Below are 18,751 nucleotides of genomic sequence, written 5' to 3' on the forward strand. Positions count from 1 at the left end.
TTACTAATGTATGGTGACGTGTCTGCGGGGGCGGAGTAACTCAGCCTGGAATCAACCGTGGTGTTGTGATCATAGGTTGTGACGGTTTTGATAGCCTACACTGCCATCTAGTGGGTGTTATTGGCACTGGCAGGCAAATCGAGTTAAGTCCCCTTCCTTCAATCAGTGGGGTCAAATAGTGCTGGCACTGTGTCTTTGGGGCTGTTTGGAGTTGGCATAGCCAAGAATGTACCACTCACCTAGTCTGAGAAAAAGTGGGTGGACATTTCCTTGGTAAAAAATGTAAGTAAAAACATTTGACAATTAACAATCCATGTTAACCTGTTTTATGAGTTCCTGTGAGGTCTGGTGTTTGTTGTTAATGTGAGCTACAATCCTGTTGTGCACTGTACATTAAAAAGGAAAGAAATATATACTGGTGGTTGTCAACAACTGGGGTTGGTTTGAGTAGAAGAACCTAACCAACGCCAATAATAATCAGTTTGGTTTAGTGTTGAGTGAGAGTGAGTGAGTGTGCGAGCGAGAGTGCGCGAGCGAGAGAGAGAGATAAGAGAAGATCACCCAGACAGATGTGATCACCCAGGAACAGAGATGAAGACGGGACCCCACTGCTCCTTCCCTCACTCTGTCAGAACAGATATATGCCACACACCTTGCCAACGGCTAAGAATGCCAATGATAAGAATGCCAATGATGCTGAGATTGATGAAGGCCTGTTACACTCAGAAAATGTTATGTCTGCACTGTGGGGCCATGATGCTATGAAGTGCATCTCCAATGTCCCCATCTGTGGCATGAGCTTGGAGTGGAAATCACCAAGAATGTCATCCTGGGAGCAGTCAAAACTGTCATTGTACAGGAATGTACCACTCACCTGGTCTGAGAAAAGTGGGTGGACATTTCCTGGCATTTTTGCTGTATTGCCGAATAAAGTTCCTTTAACTTCTGTGTTGCAGAGTGGAGAGACTTCACAATTCTACCTGCGGAAAGGGGACATGGGTTTAAGCTCCCATCCACTGATGGCCTGCCTAAGTGCATAGTGACTATGCACAGGGGTGCAACACGCCCCTGCCAGGAGGATGTCGAACTCCTCAATGTTAAACAAGAAGGGGACTCGCAAACTCTCTTTTAAAAAGCTCCAATTTTATTCACAGCAACTGTTGCTGCTGTGAATAAAATTGGAGCTTTTTAAAAGTGATTTTGCATGATTCTGCTGTTTTGTAGTTTGGCTCAGCACCAAAACATGGAGGATGTACATGATAATTCTTTCTCTGAACTCCTCAATGTTGCCATCTGGGGTCAGTGGGGGGAACTGGGAGCTTGTACAAAAAAATAATTTCACCCACTGTTTTACACTGTAAACCTGCGATGTCCACTGGCGAAGGAGTTGCCGATAGAGCTGCCATTAGTGCATTTTACAAATTATTAGCCACAGAGATACAGCACGTATTATGCAACTTATAAACCAACTTAAAGGTAGGGTAAGTGATCTTATTATTATAAAAAAAAATTAAAGGTTAAAGTACTATATTCTGATAGTAATCATTGCTACAGAGCGTTTGTTCGGTCACAGGGGTCTCTCCAGCTCTTTAGTAAACAGAATATAGTACATTTTCAGGTAGGTGACACATTTTAAGCCAATCAGGAGAGAGCATTGAAAATGCATTTTCTGTTTAATAAAGAGCTGGAGAGACATTGGAGACTCCTTATATGGACAGGACACTCTATAGTAACGAGCACTATCAGAACATAGACCCATTTTGCAATTATTTGAATAATTGCAAATCACTTACCCTACCTTTAAAGGATTGGTTCACCTAAAATATGACTTATTTTCTATCAATTACCCCATGAAGCCTTGAATTCATGGAGATTTTGTTTTTGTCGCATTCATAAGCCAATAATTTGATGAGCGGTGGAAAGATGCTAATGTCTCCGGTAGGAGACTCAAATGCAGGTCATTTGAGTTTCCTACCGGAGAGTCCGCCGGTCCTCAAATTATTAGCTTAGGAATGTGACAAGAACAAAAAAAATATCCATGAATTCAAGGCTAATTGATAGAAAATAAGTCATTTTTTGGGTGAACTACTCCTTTAAAGTGAAATTTAAATGCTTCTTTGGAAGTTTTGACTGCAGTATTGATGAAAAGATTGTATACTTAGAAACCACTCCACTTTTTTACCAATCATGACCAAAGATTATACAATGAATTGGACATGACCATAGAACATGGCACATTAACAAACAGGTTTAAAGTAATCTTAATTTTAAAAGTAGTCCTCAGAATGTGTTTTCCCCGGTTTGGTCCAGATATGCTCAAAATTGGTAGTAGCGTAAAACAGATGACAAAATTAGGAAAACTAGTAGATGGAAATGGGTGTGGCTTATTCAGATAGATGTGGAACAAATCTAGAAATCCACATTCTAAGACCTAAATGTATAGAGCCAACATGAAGCCAATTGATATGGATTTTGTAACCTGAGCAGTGGCAGAGACTTTGGACCTATCTGCTAAGTTTGCTCATTTTGGTCTTGCGGTTCCTGAGATCCAGATACTTTTAGGGATGGACAAATCCTTACAAAAACAATAAGGTTCCAGGACCTTTGGTTCGTAGACCCCTAAAAAATAACAAATTGTACCACCAATCAAACAACAGACAAGCTGGGGCAGAGATGGCCTGGAGCTGAAAATGTGCATCCTAATGTTGGCTTGGCTGGAGAGATAATGTAAAGCCCTGGTGCTAATTGTGCTCCAGTCCTGGGATCCTTCATGCACTGGGGGAGGGGCTGATTGCATCCGTGGCACATTTATCCACCAACTAGTGCAGGTCATCCATGAAGGTGCCCATTGCTCTTCTTGGCCATGAGGGGCAAAAAAAGGATTCAGGTGGCTGAGCCAGGAAGTTACTGTGATTCTGGCCTTGGCTTCAACCGCTCTCTGGTGCCGCCTGCACCACCTGTGTGGATGGAGCTAGGTTGTACTCTACTGCGAGATGTTTTGCTGCCTTTTCTTTTAGGCCTGCGTCGGCCACTGGCCATGGCCACGACAGGGGAGAGAACAGCAAAGGGAGGTTTACCAAACCGTGAGCACAGGACATTTCTCTCCTCCTTTTGACGAGACTGCAGGGTCTGAATCTCTACCATGTGTTTCTCTCGGAGGCTTCTGACTTCCCTTTGGAAGGCCTCATCCTCGGGACCCAAGTTGTCGCCGTCTTCTTCACTGCTGCTGATGTAACAGGGACAAGGGTTGTGGGGATCCGAGGGTGATGACGAGGGACCATTCTGCACACTGGAGCTCTGGGAGGGACTAGAGACCGCTGCTGTGGCCTGAGTCTCCATTACTGAAAAATGTCCCACTTTGGATTTGGGCTTGGTGCTGGTGTTAGCACTCACGGACACCTGAAAGCGTCCATTGGTGGGCTGATTGAGACGAGTATAGGAAACCCCCTGGACTCTTTTGGACAGAGGGGTTGACCGATGGAGGATGTTCTCTGGACTGGAGAGAGATGACGATGAAGAGGAGGATGTGACAGATAAAAAGGATACTGCATTTGATGGGTGTGGGATGCTGCTGCTGGCACCATCAGGAGCAACATTGACTTGGAAGCGTCCCAGCCTGCTGAAGCCTGTTGCAGGAGGAGGAACTTGATTGCATCCCTGAGCATTCTCTGGGTTCAGAGCACTACTCAACTGGGCATCCAAATTACCCAGTGGCTGTTGGACCTGAGCTGGTCCAGGGCATGGAGGTATAAGCTCTGAGGGAGGAGTACAAACCTGATTGAAACCAGCTGAAGTCACTGTTGCTGCAAAATGGCCCACTGTAAGGTTGGGCTCAGTGCTGCCGTTAGCACTCATGGACACCTGGAAGCGCCCACTGATGGTAGGCTGAGAGGGAGGTGTAGCGGAAATGGGGGGGACTTCGTCTATAGTGTCGCCTCCCTGGACTTCTTTGAACAGAGGGGTTGACGGATGGAGGGTGTTCTCTGGACTGGAGAGAGAAGACCGCAAAGATAAGGTTGAAGATGTCCTGCATGGGTCTGGGATGCTGCTGCTGGCATCATCAGTAGCAACAGAGACTTCCTGTCCTGCAGCTGAGATTGGGACCGGCACTGTGGGTTGGGGCACATAGGTCTGCGTTATGGGTTGGACCAGTTGAGGAGTGTTATAGATGGGTGTCTGAATGCCCAACTGGGATGTGGGTTGAGGAGCCATCTGCTGAGTAGGTGGTTGGCTCAGCTGAAGTGGGACATAGGATGCAGGCTGCTGCCCATGTGAGGCTGGTGGAGAAGCTTCTGTGCTGGGTGGTGGGCCTGGCTGTTGTAATGGTGGAAACTGACCCTGCTGTTCTTTGATTCTCCTGTTCTGCCTCTGTGCTCTGATGAGGGCCACCCTGTCCTTTATGGGCGTGGCTATAGTCTTATGGTCACCTTCACACACATAGCCACCCTCCACCATTTCCTGTGCCACGTCCTCCGGCAAGTGCTTGCTTAAGGTTGAAGATGTCCTGCATGGGTCTGGGATGGGATCATCAGTAGCAACAGAGACTTGGAAGCATCCCAGCCCGCTGAAGCTTGCTGCAGGAGGATGAACTTGATTGCACCCCTGAACGGTCTCTGGGTTCAGAGCTCTCAAATAGGCATCCAAATTACTCAGTGGTTGCTGGGACTTAGCTGGTCCAGGGAATGGAGGTATAAGCTCTGAGGGAGGAGTACTAACGTGATTAAAACCAGCCGATGTCAACTTTACTGAGAAACGTCCCACTTTGAAGTTGGGCTCGATGATGCCTTTAGCAATCATGGACACCTGGAGGCTCCCAGTGGTGGTAGGCTCAGTGGGAGAAGTGGTGGAATCAGGGCAGACTCCATCTATAGTGTCACCTCCCCACACTCCATTGGACAGAGGGGCAGACTGATGGAGGGTGTTTTCCAGACTAGAGAGAGAGGTTGAAGATGTGACAGATGATGAGACTACATTGCATGGGTCTGGGGTGCTGCTTCTGGGACCATTGGTAACAGGAGGAGGAACTTGATCGCATCCCTGAAAATGTTCTGGGTTCAGAGCACTACTCAACTCAGCATCCAAATTACCCAGTGGTTGCTGGGACTGAGCTGGTCCAGGGAATGAAGGTATTATACTAACCTGACTGACAACAGCCGAAGTCAACGTTACTGAGAAACGGCCCACTTGGAAGTTGGGCTCAGTGCTGCCGTTAGCACTCGTGGACACCTGGAAGCCTCCGGTGGTGGTAGGCTGAGCGGGAGGAGTGGAGACGGGGCGGACTCTGTCTATAGTCTCGCTTCCCTGGACTCCTTTGGACAAAGAGGTTGACAAATGGAGGGTGTCCTCTGGACTGGAGAGAGAGGACGACGAGGAGTAGGTTGAAAATGTGCTGGATGGGTCTGGGACGCTGCTGCTGCCATCATCACTAGAAACAGAGACTTGGAAGCGTCCCAGCCTGCTGAAGCCTGTTGCAGGAGGAGGAACTTGATTGCCTACCTGTACAGTTTCTGGGCTCAAGCCTCTCCTTAATTGGGCATTCAAATTACCCAGCAGTTGCTGAGACTGAGCTGGTGGAGGAGTACTAACATTATCAAAACCATTATGTAAAGTCTGTGCTCTGGGCTTGGTTGGAAGAGTCTGAGCAATGCCCTGCCCTGGTGTAGATGAGGGGCCAAGTGTACTCTGTACTCCTGGGGTGAGGAGATTGGTTGGAGGTATCAGGCCTGCTTTAGGTGGAGGGGAAGTAGTCAAGCAACTTTCCACGGAGGGTGGCACTAATACAGACGTTCCTGCTGGCTGATCAATACTCACAGGGGTCTGTAGTTGCTGAGCTCCAGGCTGTGTCTGTGTTAGAGGAGCGGAGCTCTGAAGAGAAGCGCTGCCCTCTGGCGGATGTGTGGGGGTGGCACTTTGTGCTTTAAAAAGGGATTGGAGCTTCTTATCCAGAGCATGAATGGGATCCTTACTCTGGGGCTCAACCTCCTCTGGCTCCACTGGTTGGGCCTGGGACAGGGGCTGGACCTGGTTCTGGCTGGTAGACAGTGGTGGTTGGGCAGGCTGAGCAGCGGGGATGGAAGTTGGAACAGGCTGACAATAAGAGGTGGTGCATTGGGCCACAGCACAGGTGGCAGGCTGTTGCTCTGAAGCAGACACAGTCCCAGTGGTACTGGCTGTAGCAGTAGCTACAGAGGAAATGGGGACAGCAGCACTGCTCAGCAGAGGCCCAGACACAGGAAGCATAGAGGCCTGCTGGGGGATTTGGGACCAAGCTGAGGGGGAGATGGTGGAAGAGGGGGGAGGGATGGTGGCAGATGGTTCTGGCTGGGAGGGGACCGTTTGGTGACAAGGCTGCGACTGTGGGCTCAGATCACCAGTGGCGGGTGTGGAGGCTGGGGACAATGTAGGGATAACCCTGCCAGCTGATGGGGGGAGAGAGGAGCTTGGTGTGGAGGTGACAGACCCAACGGGCAGGGTGAAGGTAGTGATGGTGGGAGAAGCGACCTGCGGAGAAGCCATGGCATGGCTAGAATTTGGGTCGAGTTCAGCCTGAGAGGACAGAACACTCAGCTCTGGCTCAGTGGGAGGTGGGGTTACAGTGGCGCATTTCTCTCCATGGGTCTGTCTCATCTCACTGAAGACTTGCTGCACAGTGCTAGATGGAGCAGACAGGGAGAGACCCACACTCACTGGGCAAGCTGTAGGGGGACCCATTCGGAGATATGAGTCTGGAACAGGGCAGACTATGAACCGGCGCCCAGCTGAGTGAAACACCTGGGCTGGAATGCTGGGAGCAATGCCTGTCGGAGTTAGCTCTGGTTGCTGCTGATCACTCATCTGAGTGAAGCCTTCTTTCATGCTCTCTCTTATCTCATCAGCCATTTCTATGACCTTGCGGACCTCCTCAATGAAGTAATTCCGCTCACTCTCCAGGAGGAAATCATTCTCAACCATGACCTGTGCAATTTCCACTGGATTATCACCATCAAGATCAAATTTGAAGGTCACCATCTTCATGTTGTGCGTTTCCAACTGGCACTCTGCGACTCTGTCTCCTTTAGAAATATTGAGAACATTGAGCTTAGCCTTGGCAGTCTTGTCATGGCGAGAGCGGCTGCGCACGGACTGCCGTTGATGGCCCTCATGGCGGCATCCTGATGCAGAATTCCCCTCATAGCCATCGCTGAGACCTGAGGCTGCATCTGACAGGCAACTTCCCAAGGTTGTATCTGACAGGCAACTTTCCCCAGGCGGTGGCATTAATACAGACGTTCCTGCTGGTTGCTCCACTGGAGCCTGTAGATGCTGAGCTCCAGGCTGCGTTTGTGTTAGAGGAGCAGCACTCTGCAGAGAACTGCTGCCCTCAGTCAGAAGCCCTGGCCTGGCATCACTGTAGGAAGGATGTGGGGCGGCCAAGGGTGCAGTGGGGCCAATGGTACTCTGTTCTCCTGAGCCGAGATTGGATGGAGGTACTATGGCTGCTCCAGGTGGAGAGGAACTAGTCCCAGCAGAGGGAGAGAGAGGGCCAGCATTTTGAGAGGGTTCTGCTGAGGAAGTGGTGGTGGCAGAACTCTGGTCCTTAAAAAGCGAAAGGAGCTTCTTATCCAGAATGTGAATGTTATCTATACCAGGGTCCTTATACTCAGCCTCCTCTGGCTCTACTGGCTGGGCCTGGTTCTGGCTGGTAGACGGTGGTGGTTGGGCAGGAACAAGCGGAGCAGCAGGGATGGAATTGTGAACAGGCTGACACTGGGGGGTGGTGAGCTGTGCAACAGCACTGGTGACAGGCTGCTGCTCTGAAGCAGAGACAGTCCCAGCGGTACTACTGGCTATAGCAGGGGCTACATGAGAAATGGTGACTGCAGCACCACTCAGAGGCCCAGACACAGGAGGGATAGAGGCTTGTGAATGCTGGAGGATCTGGGACACAGCTATAGGGGAGATGGAAGTGGGAGGGATGGTGGCAGATGGTGCCGGCTGGGAGTTGACCGTCTGGTGACAACATTGCGATGGTGAGCTGTGATCACTGGCGGCAAGCATGGAGGCTGAGGACAGCTGTTGCTGCATCTGCTCTGTTTGAGTATGAGTGTAAGATGCCTGGGAATTAAGCTGCTGATTGGGCAGAGAGATGTATGACATCACGGTCGGAGCAGGCTGGGGCTCTGGGAGAATATAGGAAATCGGGGGTCTGTCTATCATTTGACTGGCTCCACTGACATGCTGTGACTGTTCATCCAACTTAGCCTCCTCCGACTCTGGCTGGATGGGGTCCACGCTTTGGCCCTGTCCTGCAGCTGAGGTTGGGACCGGCACTGTGGGCTGGGGCACATAGGTCTGTGTTGCGGGTTGGACCAGTTGAGGGGTGTTATAGATGGGTGTCTGAATGCCCAGCTGGGATGTGGGTTGAGGAGCCATCTGCTGAGTAGGTGGTTGGCTCAGCTGAAGTGGGACATAGGATGCAGGCTGCTGCCCAATCTGTGAGGCTGGTGGAGGAGCTTCTGTGCTGGGTGGTGGGCCTGGCTGTTGTAATGGTGGAAACTGACCCTGCTGTTCTTTGATTCTCCTGTTCTGCCTCTGTGCTCTCTTCCAACAGATGAGGGCCACCCTGTCCTTTATGGCCTTGGCTATGGTCTTATGGTCACCTTCACACACATAGCCACCCTCCACCATTTCCTGTGCCACGTCCTCCGGCAAGTGCTTGCTTAGGTCAAAGGAGAATTCGATAGCCTCACTGACATTGTAATTACCCTTCAGCTTCTCAGAATCCTGAATCCTCAGCCGCAGCATGATGGCCTCCATCTCTCCATCATCCTCCTCTGCCAGCTCCACGCGCAACCCCGTCTCCTCTTGGAAGAAGGCATGGTTCAGGAGGTCCTTGATTGAGTACCTTTCATTTTTGTCCTGGCAAATGCATCCCTCAATGATCTCCTTCAACTCAGGAAAGGCCACCTTGTCAAAGCTGCATGGCTTCACCCCACTGGTGACTTTGCGGTAGATCTGTGCAGCATTCTGACACTCTTGGTAAGGGAACTCAGAGGTGGCCATCTCCAGCAAGCACATTCCAAAGGCATACACATCCACTGACTCGTCATACTTCTCTTCATACATTTCAGGTGCCATGAATTCAGGGGTTCCTATGACACTCTTGGCGAACGATGCCCGCTTGAGTGTGGCCAGTCCGAGGTCTCCTATCTTGACAGACCCTGAGGGACCTGTAATGAAGATGTTGTCACACTTGAGATCCCTGTGGATGATAGGAGGAACCCGAGTGTGCAGGAAGTGTAGCCCCTTGAGGATCTGTAGACACCATTTCCGTAGTGGTTTAATCTTCATCACCTTGAACCGCTTCAGATATGTTTTGAGTGTGCCAGAAGTCATGAGTTCAGTGACCAGCACAATGCATTTCTTGCCTTTAGTGGGGTCCTCCCAAGAGTCACAGAAACGGACAATGTTTGGATGATGCAGTCCCTTCAACATCTCTGCCTCCTCTTTGAACCGCTGTCTGTCTGACTTGGACAGCTTATGATCATGCAGCTCGCACCACGCAACCTCCAAGTTCTCCTGAGAGTCCACTCCCTTATAGACAGTCTTGAAGGAACCGCGACCAATGTCTATGTCAAACTTCAGGAAGCGCCCATCTGGCGATGTTCCCACCGCTTTGGTCTTGGCCTCCTCGAGGTCTTCCTTAACCTTTTTCTCGTGTTCTCTGGTCTCTGCCTCTGCCTGTGCCTTGGCAGAATCCTTCTCTTCGTCCTCTCCCTCTCGCTGTACTTTCACCTCATCTGTGCTCTCTTCTTGTCTGGACTGACCGAGCGCTTCTGCAGCTAGACTGGGTGCCGAGCCTTCCTCCACATCTCTGTCGCAGGTGTCTTGCGCTACAATAGCCTGTTGTTCATGGGTGGCCGTGTCCACTATAACCACTTCTTGTCTGTTTCCTTGATCACTGATTCCCCTTGCAGAGTCCTCTGTCAGGGGCAGGCTGGGTTCAATCTGAGATATGCGAGCTGTGGCAGCAGCCTGTACCGTCCCGGGAGCATCTTCGTGGAAAGGAGGACGTTGGGGAGCGAGGACAGGTATGTTGCTGGGTAAAGGAAGGTCCAAAGCCGTAGCAGTGGAGTCGCTGATGACGTTGCGCCGTAAGAAGCGGTGTTCTGGGTTAGACCGGTTCCTAGGTCGTCTCTCTCTAGGTTGTCCACGCTCCATGGTGTGGTGGCTACTCTCTTGACTCTCAATTTCTTGACTCTTACGTCTCACTTGCTCTTTTCTCTCTCTCTCGTCTGTCTCACTCATCTGTCTCTCGTCCGTCTGTCTCTTATCTCTTTCAGTCCGTCTGTCTCTTATCTCTTTCAGTCTGTCTGTCTCTTATCTCTCTCAGTCCGTCTGTCTCTTATCTCCCTGTCTCTGTCAGTCTATATCTCTGCCTATCTCTACCCCTACAACACAATAAAATAAACCCTATATAATGGGCTGGCTGAGATCTGGTTGACACAAACCGTTGCCTAACAACACCGATTTGTGCAGGCCTGTCCACAGCTTACAAGCCAGCACAGTGGGAAAGAAATAACCTTCCCTTCAGTCAGTTTGTGATTTAAGTGCCAGGTCTGTGATGACTGACAGAGTGCGGTGATCGGAGTTATTCGGATCTAATCGATATGCCCAAATATGCGCATAAAAAAGGGACACAGATAAACAGATGGGTACAAGGGGCACTCTGACAACAGCTACAATGTAGTGGGGCATGTATTTCCAACTTGCATCGTAAGTCAAAAACTTTAAAGGCACCATTTTACATAATTATTGTATGTCAAAAGATGAAGATACAATGTGAGAAAGGAAGCAGGAAATGAAAAACGGGTACATTGGACAGTAACACATTATAGCACTCATCTGTAAATGAGACTCGATCGGAGAGCTCCCCTTACCTATTGGGGACTTTTAAATGCAATGAATGGGCTAGAAACAAACCTATGAAGGACCGTTCTAAAGATGTGTACAGTCACATCCACGTCACTTGCTGAAAATGACAAATCTTCAAGCTAGCAATGCTATGAATGTGTCATGACACTGGTGTGCGACCAAGTATAAATTAGGCCTCATTTTGGCATATGACTGTCACCTGACAAAAACAAACAATAGGCCTACTTTGTCACATGACTTTATTTTTATTTATTTTTGTGACACGAAAACTGCTCAAAGGATTAAGTGATCAAAGTATTCCCTTAATTTATTTGAGCAATGTATGATGCATGTGCATTGTGCAATATGACTCCATATTCGGGCAAGGTTTCAGCCAGATCCGACCCCTATCGACTTCCATTATAAAATCTATCAATAGTTAAATATTTCAAAGATTATACACACTTTTGGCCCACTGGCACAAGAAAGTTGGTGCTGGTCGGTCCAGCGATTTGCAATGATTAGCCCTGGACAGACAGACAGGGACGAAATAATAATCTCCCCATTACCTTTGTCATGGCGGAGATAATTAACCATGAGGGACAGCTATGGCTTCAATGCTACACTTTTGTAAGCAACTTTTCCAGAGCATGTACTCACACTACTTGGAGGCCTACATAAAAAGTGACTTGTTGGAGTGCATGTGTGGTAAAGACGGAGATTTAAAAAAAAACAATTTGAGTGATTGTGTTTAGAACTGATGCCACTTATTGGCATCAGTTCATTTGTAACTCAGTTAACATTTGTAAATCAAATCTTTGCTTCTGGGGGGATTCTACAAATGTCTTCTAAATCCTAGTTTAAACAATATATATATATATGTTGCTATAATCAGTGCTTCTTTTTCATGTCAAGGACCCCCAAAATTATATGAATTTTGGCCGCGGACCCCCATCTCAAAATATTTTTTTCCCAGGGACCCCCCAGAAGTTGTAACAGTTAAAAAATATTCGCTACGGAAAAACAGATATTTAAAGATTTGCACACATTTTCACGATTTAAAAAATATATAGCCAAAGAAATCTTAAAATGACACAGATGCGTTCTCAGTCTGAAAGGGTTAAAGAATTGTAAAGAGAGGGGGAAACTTAGACTTAAGACGTTTCAGAAAGTTAGATAAAAGTAGTTTAGAAGCATATATTCTCACCGTTTTGAACATACATCCTCATCCTTTCACTCCCTCAATCAACAAACAGCCCTCATTCTAAGCAGCTTTTCTTAGTAAAGCATTTCATGTTATTGCCAGTAATGACAGATGGATATCACAGAATCATCAACCACTGACCTTTTCATTACATGGTTTGAAAACAGCAGTGTTCCTGTATAGGAGTTAAGAACAAGCTAAGAGGGAATGATTTCTGGAAATGAGTCCCCTATCTGGGAAAGAGTCCCAATGTTGCCGTTACATAAGGCGGTGATACACAAGAGAAATGTTTGTGTAAGTTTGAGGGGGAAGGGGGGTTTCCAATCAAATGTAAATCTGTAAATGTTTGAACCAATTTGTTGTCCATTGTAAGGAGTACACATCGGCATCGTCTTCAAAACTCCATTATCACAGTTCTACTGTTGAAATGGATGTTTAGCCCTGTGTGATACGATGTGCTTAACTTTAGGCTTCTTTGACTGAAACACATCATGTAGGCAATTATGTATAGATTGACCTAGTATTTATGTTTTGCTTAGATGCAGTATCATTTATTCCACAGTTGATCTACCAAAGTAGTAATCCACAAGAGAGAAAAACAAGTTTGGCTAAACTCACGCTCTCAAATCACTAGAAGTATTTCGGAAATGTAAACCCCATTATCGTGTCCGCATACAGCAACACACAACACTGCATCAACCTCCCAAAACAGTAACAAACTTAATTAAACACTAGTACATGTACAGTATCAATACATTTCTAAAAGGCGCAGTAGCAAATGATAAGCTCCATCTAAACAGAACATTCGTTTATGCATGCTCAATCTACATTGGCAAACCAATCAGTAGCACAATCATAAATCAATGACAAGGTTGTCTCTCTCCTTAGCATCTTTACAGGAACGAAACAGTGGCCATTCCAATAATGATCTGGGTTAAAAATATATTTTATTAATAAATAAATGTTATTTCCCATTCAGTTCGGATTCAAATGGAAACCGCATGATAGCAAATTTGAGATATCTACATCACATAATGTATCCATTTTCCACAATAGCTGGCCTACCTCTCTGCCCATCAGCCTGCCTGTGATTACCACATAACTGGAAGGTCTCTGTTCTAAGCACCCAAGTGAACAAGCCTCTCTGGACCACATACATTTTCAAGATAAATAGAAATATTTCACAAAGTACAAATTCAAACTCAGGTTATTGCTTCTAGCAGATTACCTCGTCAAGAACCATTCCTGGGTCAAACAGCATTAGAAAAAGCATTTCATGGTTGATTTTAGCCTACTCAGCTGCCAAATGGTTGAGGTTCACCACATGAGACCACATTATGAATGCCAGGCTTAAACTCTCACAAGGAAGTATTGATTTCTTGTCATTTTTGACAACTTACTTAACTGTATTGATTTGTTGTGGTAAATTCCTCCAATCTGGTACTCTGTGTAGGTTTAAACAAATGCTAAAAAAGTATTAGCAAATGCTATTTAGCCCAAGAGTGTATACCAACCACCCAAACCCAGGTTAAACACACCCCACTGGTGATATGGCAAAGACTGTGGATTTTTGCATGTGTAGCAAGTATGTATGTATGTATGTATGTATGTATGTATGTATGTATGTATGTATGTATGTATGTATGTATGTATGTATGTATGTATGTATGTATGTATGTATGTATGTATGTATGTATGTGTGTGTGTGTGTGTGTGTGTGTGTGTGTGTGTGTGTGTGTGTGTGTGTGTGTGTGTGTGTGTGTGTGTGTGTGTGTGTGTGTGTGTGTGTGTGTGTGTTAAGTGCAGATGGATACATGTAACAGTGCCTCCTGTTTCTTCGACGGGTCCCACCGTTTCCGCAGAAGAACATATTGCTTCTTTCAGTGCCCTGAAGGCACCAGACTATCAACTCAGTTGATAGTCAATAACTTGTTAGCCTTTCTCTTGGCAAGAGACACAAAGCAAACTTGTCCAGATTATGTTCAGATTCTACCTGTATCCTGAAAGAGATGCCAGGCGAGAAAAATACATGACCTTTGTGCAAAAGAACAGCCCTTTAAAAATGGTACACAGTCCCTGTTTTTACTTTTTTTCTCTGGATTTGTTCTCTTTCTCCTCTGTTTGTGCAAGCATACTTCAGTTCCACATTGTGACTGACTAGAAATACAGAGTCATAAGAAGGAGGGACGGAGAGTAGTTGGCTTGAGGGTGAACTTGTGGGTATCGCAGTCCAGAGGTGTAGTACTCCGCTTCCATTTTCTATCTGGAGACCAGGGAACTAGACTGCGACTGGCTGCAGGAAGTGGCGCTGAGTTGGGAGAAGCCGCTGTGGCTCGACTCCAGGCTGGTCATTGAGCCCCTGAGGACAGATGGAGAGGATGGGGGGAGAAAAGGAACGACGGGAAAGAGTGCCGTTAGTTTGCATGTTACCACTTTAGCCGTTTACATTTCAAATGTCTCCAAAACTTGAGCCACCAAGTCTGTGTGCATTTGTTCTGTCCAGACCAGAGGTCCTTGGCGGGGTGCCAGGGGGGGTCCCGAGCAAAATTAGTTGATATAGCATAACAATCAATCACAATCATTCATCACACTTTAACCATATTTTATACTTTGGCTATTCAAAAATAGCAGATATATAACTGAGTGTCGCACTATGAGCTTGAGCTGCTATTTTTGAGAAAACTCGAAAATGTGTGCAAATCTTTAAATCTTTTTTTTTTAAAGGCGAACATTTTGAACTCAAATCTTTGCTTCTGGGGGTCCCTGGCACAACATATTTTCAGGTGGGGGTCCGTGGCCAAATACATATCAATTTTTGATATCATATCAAAAGTTTGAGAACCACTGCTCTATCCAACCCAGTGATCATGGTGCAGGCTGAGAACCATGCAGCCACATTGAAACAGAAGAGAAGAGTTTCACTCTGTTAAGACATTCAAGGTTCAGGCTCTAACAGAATATGGATACCAAGACAAAACACTGGTATTGGGTGAGATTGGATACCAAAATGCTTGTTTGCTTTATGCTCCAGAGTGGGTTTACTAAAATACTTGTGTGCAAGAGAAGATGCTCATCGGAGTCAAGAGTAGTGTATGTTTTTGAGAAAGGAAGTTGAGGCATTCTTTATATTAAGGGTGCAAAAGGGTGATAAAAAAAAAGTTAAATACAATTAAAGAGGAACCTACTTCCCTTGTCAAAAGCTATAATTGGGCTATTTGTTATATAATGAGGTAAAACAATCACATTCAGTTGATTAAAGGGTGACTTCACAGATTTCTTATTTTTTCATTATTTACCGAATCTCATTCTATATTGAGGAGGACGTGAACATCTGATAAAAAACATCTGGTGCATAGATTAGGACTCAGGTTAAAAAGTAGAGGTCGTCCGATATGGATTTTTGAAGACAGATACCGATTAAAACATTTTTGAAAACAGGAAGACCGATATGAACCCATAATTTTTTTTGACTCTCTCTAAGATATCGTTATCCATAATTAATATAGCTAACTCCATACCCTGAAAGGCATCTGATTTCAGTGTCTGTATACATCCCTATTCTGGGGTGAATATTTGGTGAAAATAGCAGATCTATAAAGGTCACAACAGGCATAGATGTGCTATTTTCGGCCAAAAGATTTGGCGTAGAGGGGAAAAAAGGAGTGGACCAAGTATAGAGCACAGAGGGACCATAATGGGCTTTGATAGAGCCTGACAGGTTTGGACCTCAGGCAGACCTTTGCTGCCTGTCACTCCCGACTTTTTCCCCGTTTCCGGTCAATCTCCACTGTATAAATAATGGCAGAAAAGGCCCAACAAAATGTTTAAATAAATAAATACAAATGTATTAATTAACATCTTTATCCATTATGTGCACAATCGTCTATTTTGAAACAAAAAAAAAATTCATTGACAAATGGGACAAACATTTGTGAGGAAAATAATCTGCCATATCAGCATCCTTAGCCACCGATCCTGATAATGGTGCAAAACGCAAATATCTGCCAGATATATCGGTCAATCTGATATATCAGACAACCTCTATCAAAATACAGTGAATGAGAGACTTGGGTTCTGATTGAATTAATTGATCAACAATACCCTCATGTAATACCTCGTTATTTACCATTGTCAAAATATCCTGTTATGAACGAGTTACATGGCACTCACTGTTTGTAATAGTGCTAAATCAGTAAAGTGGGATTTGTTAGGTTGGTAGTACAAATTAGATGGTGGCAGAAAAACAAATACAGTTGATACAGTATAAGTGTATGTGGGTGGACACACATAATTGACTCAAACCATCAAGTACACTTATATTGTTAGTCATGCAAGCAATTTGGCTTAGGCCAGCAAGTGGATAGTAAGACCATAGCCTCAGTGCGAGGACCTTTTCTCCAATGCAAGCAAGGTGCATTGAGAAAGCATTGAGAAAGGCTATGGCAGGCTCTTAGCTGACGCTAATGAGCCATTTGCAACAGGGATGCAAACAAGCATCTCCTTTCCTGTAACTGCTAGAGAAGGGCCAATGAAATTAGCAGCCAAAAAAGCAGCAATGATGCTAAGCTAAAGCTAACGGGAACAAAAAGGGGGCAAAGTCACTGGGCCACTTACAAACTCTGCACATCACAGCAAGCCGTTCTTCACAGGAAGAGACAGAGAGAAGGAGGGGTTGGTTGGTGAGTGAAAGAACAGAAGAGCATTGAAAAGAAGAGGCTGGTGCTAAATAAAAATAAGTCTTACAGGGAGGGAAGGATCCTATTTCATAGGTCAGGGCTTATGTACAATTCCTGATGCTCGTGAATTTGTAAAGTCATTTTGCAGATTTAATTAATGAAAATATGATATTTCATAATGGTACTATGTGGTAGATTGTAGAGGGGGGATACTGAAACAAGACACAAGTGAGAAATTAAAGAGTCAAAGAAGCCAGTGTCATAATGTCAATAATAATAACACAATAAAAACAGCTAACACCATAGTGAACAAATCTGCATAAACATATTACCAAAGTGTGGCTTAGATATAAAGACACATCTTTTCTCTCTCTCTCTCTCTCTCTCTGTCACACACAAACAAAAACACAGTTACCAACCTGAAGTCCTCGGACCCAAGCACCTCCGTATAGTACATGACTTTACACTTGTGCGAGGAGACCTGCAGGGTGGCCAACACCTCATCCACACGGGGGAGGTTGGTGGCAGCGCAGGCTGCCATGTTATGGAACTTCCACTGCAGGATGTAGAAACCAGGCCACCGGGTTATGTGGGAGCCCTGGGGACAGCATGGGGGAGAGGGTTCATCATTATGTCAGTCCCACTAATAATAATAATCCCACTACTATAGCTTTTTTCTAATTTTTTTTACAATTAGTTTACCTTTTTAATTCTCGTTTATGTGAGCTAAGAGAACATATTATTATTTGTTCCACAGCCCCCCAGCAGTATCTCTGAGGACCCCCTCAGAGATACTGCAGGGGGGCCGCCAAATCTTTGTGTGATAGGGACTGTATTAAAAAATTGTTTACATTAACCACTTCTAAACACACTTAACCAACAACACGTCACAGACGGGACAGCATCGGCGAAGAGGTTTGGTTTACAGGGAAAACAAGAGCAGACCAAGTACCGAGCCAAAGGTCAAGTTTCAACACACACACACACACACACACACACACACACACACACACACACACACACACACACACACACACACACACACACACACACACACACACACACACACACACACACACACACACACACACACACACACACACGTCGTGATTCTTACCTGAACACTCTCTCCCTCCTTGCAGCTGAGTGGGGACTCCACCATGCTGTAATCCTGGCCCAGGGTCCACGACCTTTCAATGAGCTGGACATTGTTGCCTCCCGGGGAGCTGACCCCCACGGGGTCCTTGCGCAGTGGCTGTGGGGCCCGCTTGGAGTGGAAGATATTGAACACCACATCCCCTTTACACACGTCAAAGTCCCAGGTGACCACTGAGGAGGCATCGATGATCTCTATCAGCAGCTGGAGGGTGGAGGGAGGAAGTGGACATGGGAGGAAAGGAGAGAAGGATGAAAGAGAGTAGAGAGAGATATAAGATGTGAGCGATGAGAGTAATGCATTTTGAAAAAAGGAAAGATTAACGACCAATTAATGCCAGAATATGTAATGAGAAACATGTTATACAAGAGAGAGAGAGAGAGTGGGTGAGAGGATGTGGAAGGCAAAGTGAACAGAACAGAGAAATGGGAACATCTGTCTGAGAGGTCATAAGCTCATTAACCTGAAATAAAACAGATTTCCAGCAGAGTGGATCCATATGGCGCGGTAGCACGGACCGTTATGGATTGCATAATGCTGCCTATACATCACTGAGGGCAGTCTGCGAAAGAGGGGGGGGCATGCTTTTAATTGGTTGCGTAAGGAGTCTGCGCCCCGTTAAAGGCTGAATGCAAGGTCCCATTCCTCTTAGGGAGCAGGGTAAGAACCTTACATGCAAAATCCACAAGGGGTTACATACTAAATCCACTAGGGGGCAGTAATAGACTTGAGAAATAAACTGAAGCACTGGACCACTGAAGCGCTGGACAAACCAGTGGCCATTATTGTCATGAACGATCAAAACTGATCTACATGATACAT

The 18,751-nt window shown here is 46.1% G+C and overlaps 1 protein-coding gene across 2 annotated transcripts in view; it reads right to left on the reverse strand.

The window, feature by feature from the left end:
* Window positions 1-13,899: 13,899 nt before the first annotated feature.
* The window catches only part of LOC308075533 (SEC14-like protein 1), a 35,563-nt gene continuing 30,711 nt past the window's right edge, over window positions 13,900-18,751 (reverse strand). Inside the window, exons 14-17 of one of the 2 annotated variants that reach the window (XM_080415471.1) lie at window positions 17,891-18,133; window positions 17,193-17,371; window positions 16,712-16,738; window positions 13,900-14,456 (exon numbers count right to left, since the gene is read on the reverse strand). In XM_080415471.1, the coding sequence (XP_080271597.1) occupies window positions 14,357-14,456; window positions 16,712-16,738; window positions 17,193-17,371; window positions 17,891-18,133 (549 nt within the window). In that variant the 3' untranslated portion in view covers window positions 13,900-14,356. The remainder of the gene's footprint in view (window positions 14,457-16,711; window positions 16,739-17,192; window positions 17,372-17,890; window positions 18,134-18,751) is intronic. The other variant, XM_080415472.1, reaches the window with a different exon arrangement.

This window comes from Gymnoscopelus braueri, assembly GCF_963280865.1.
Source record: "Gymnoscopelus braueri genome assembly, chromosome: 2".
NCBI classification, from domain to species: domain Eukaryota; kingdom Metazoa; phylum Chordata; class Actinopteri; order Myctophiformes; family Myctophidae; genus Gymnoscopelus; species Gymnoscopelus braueri.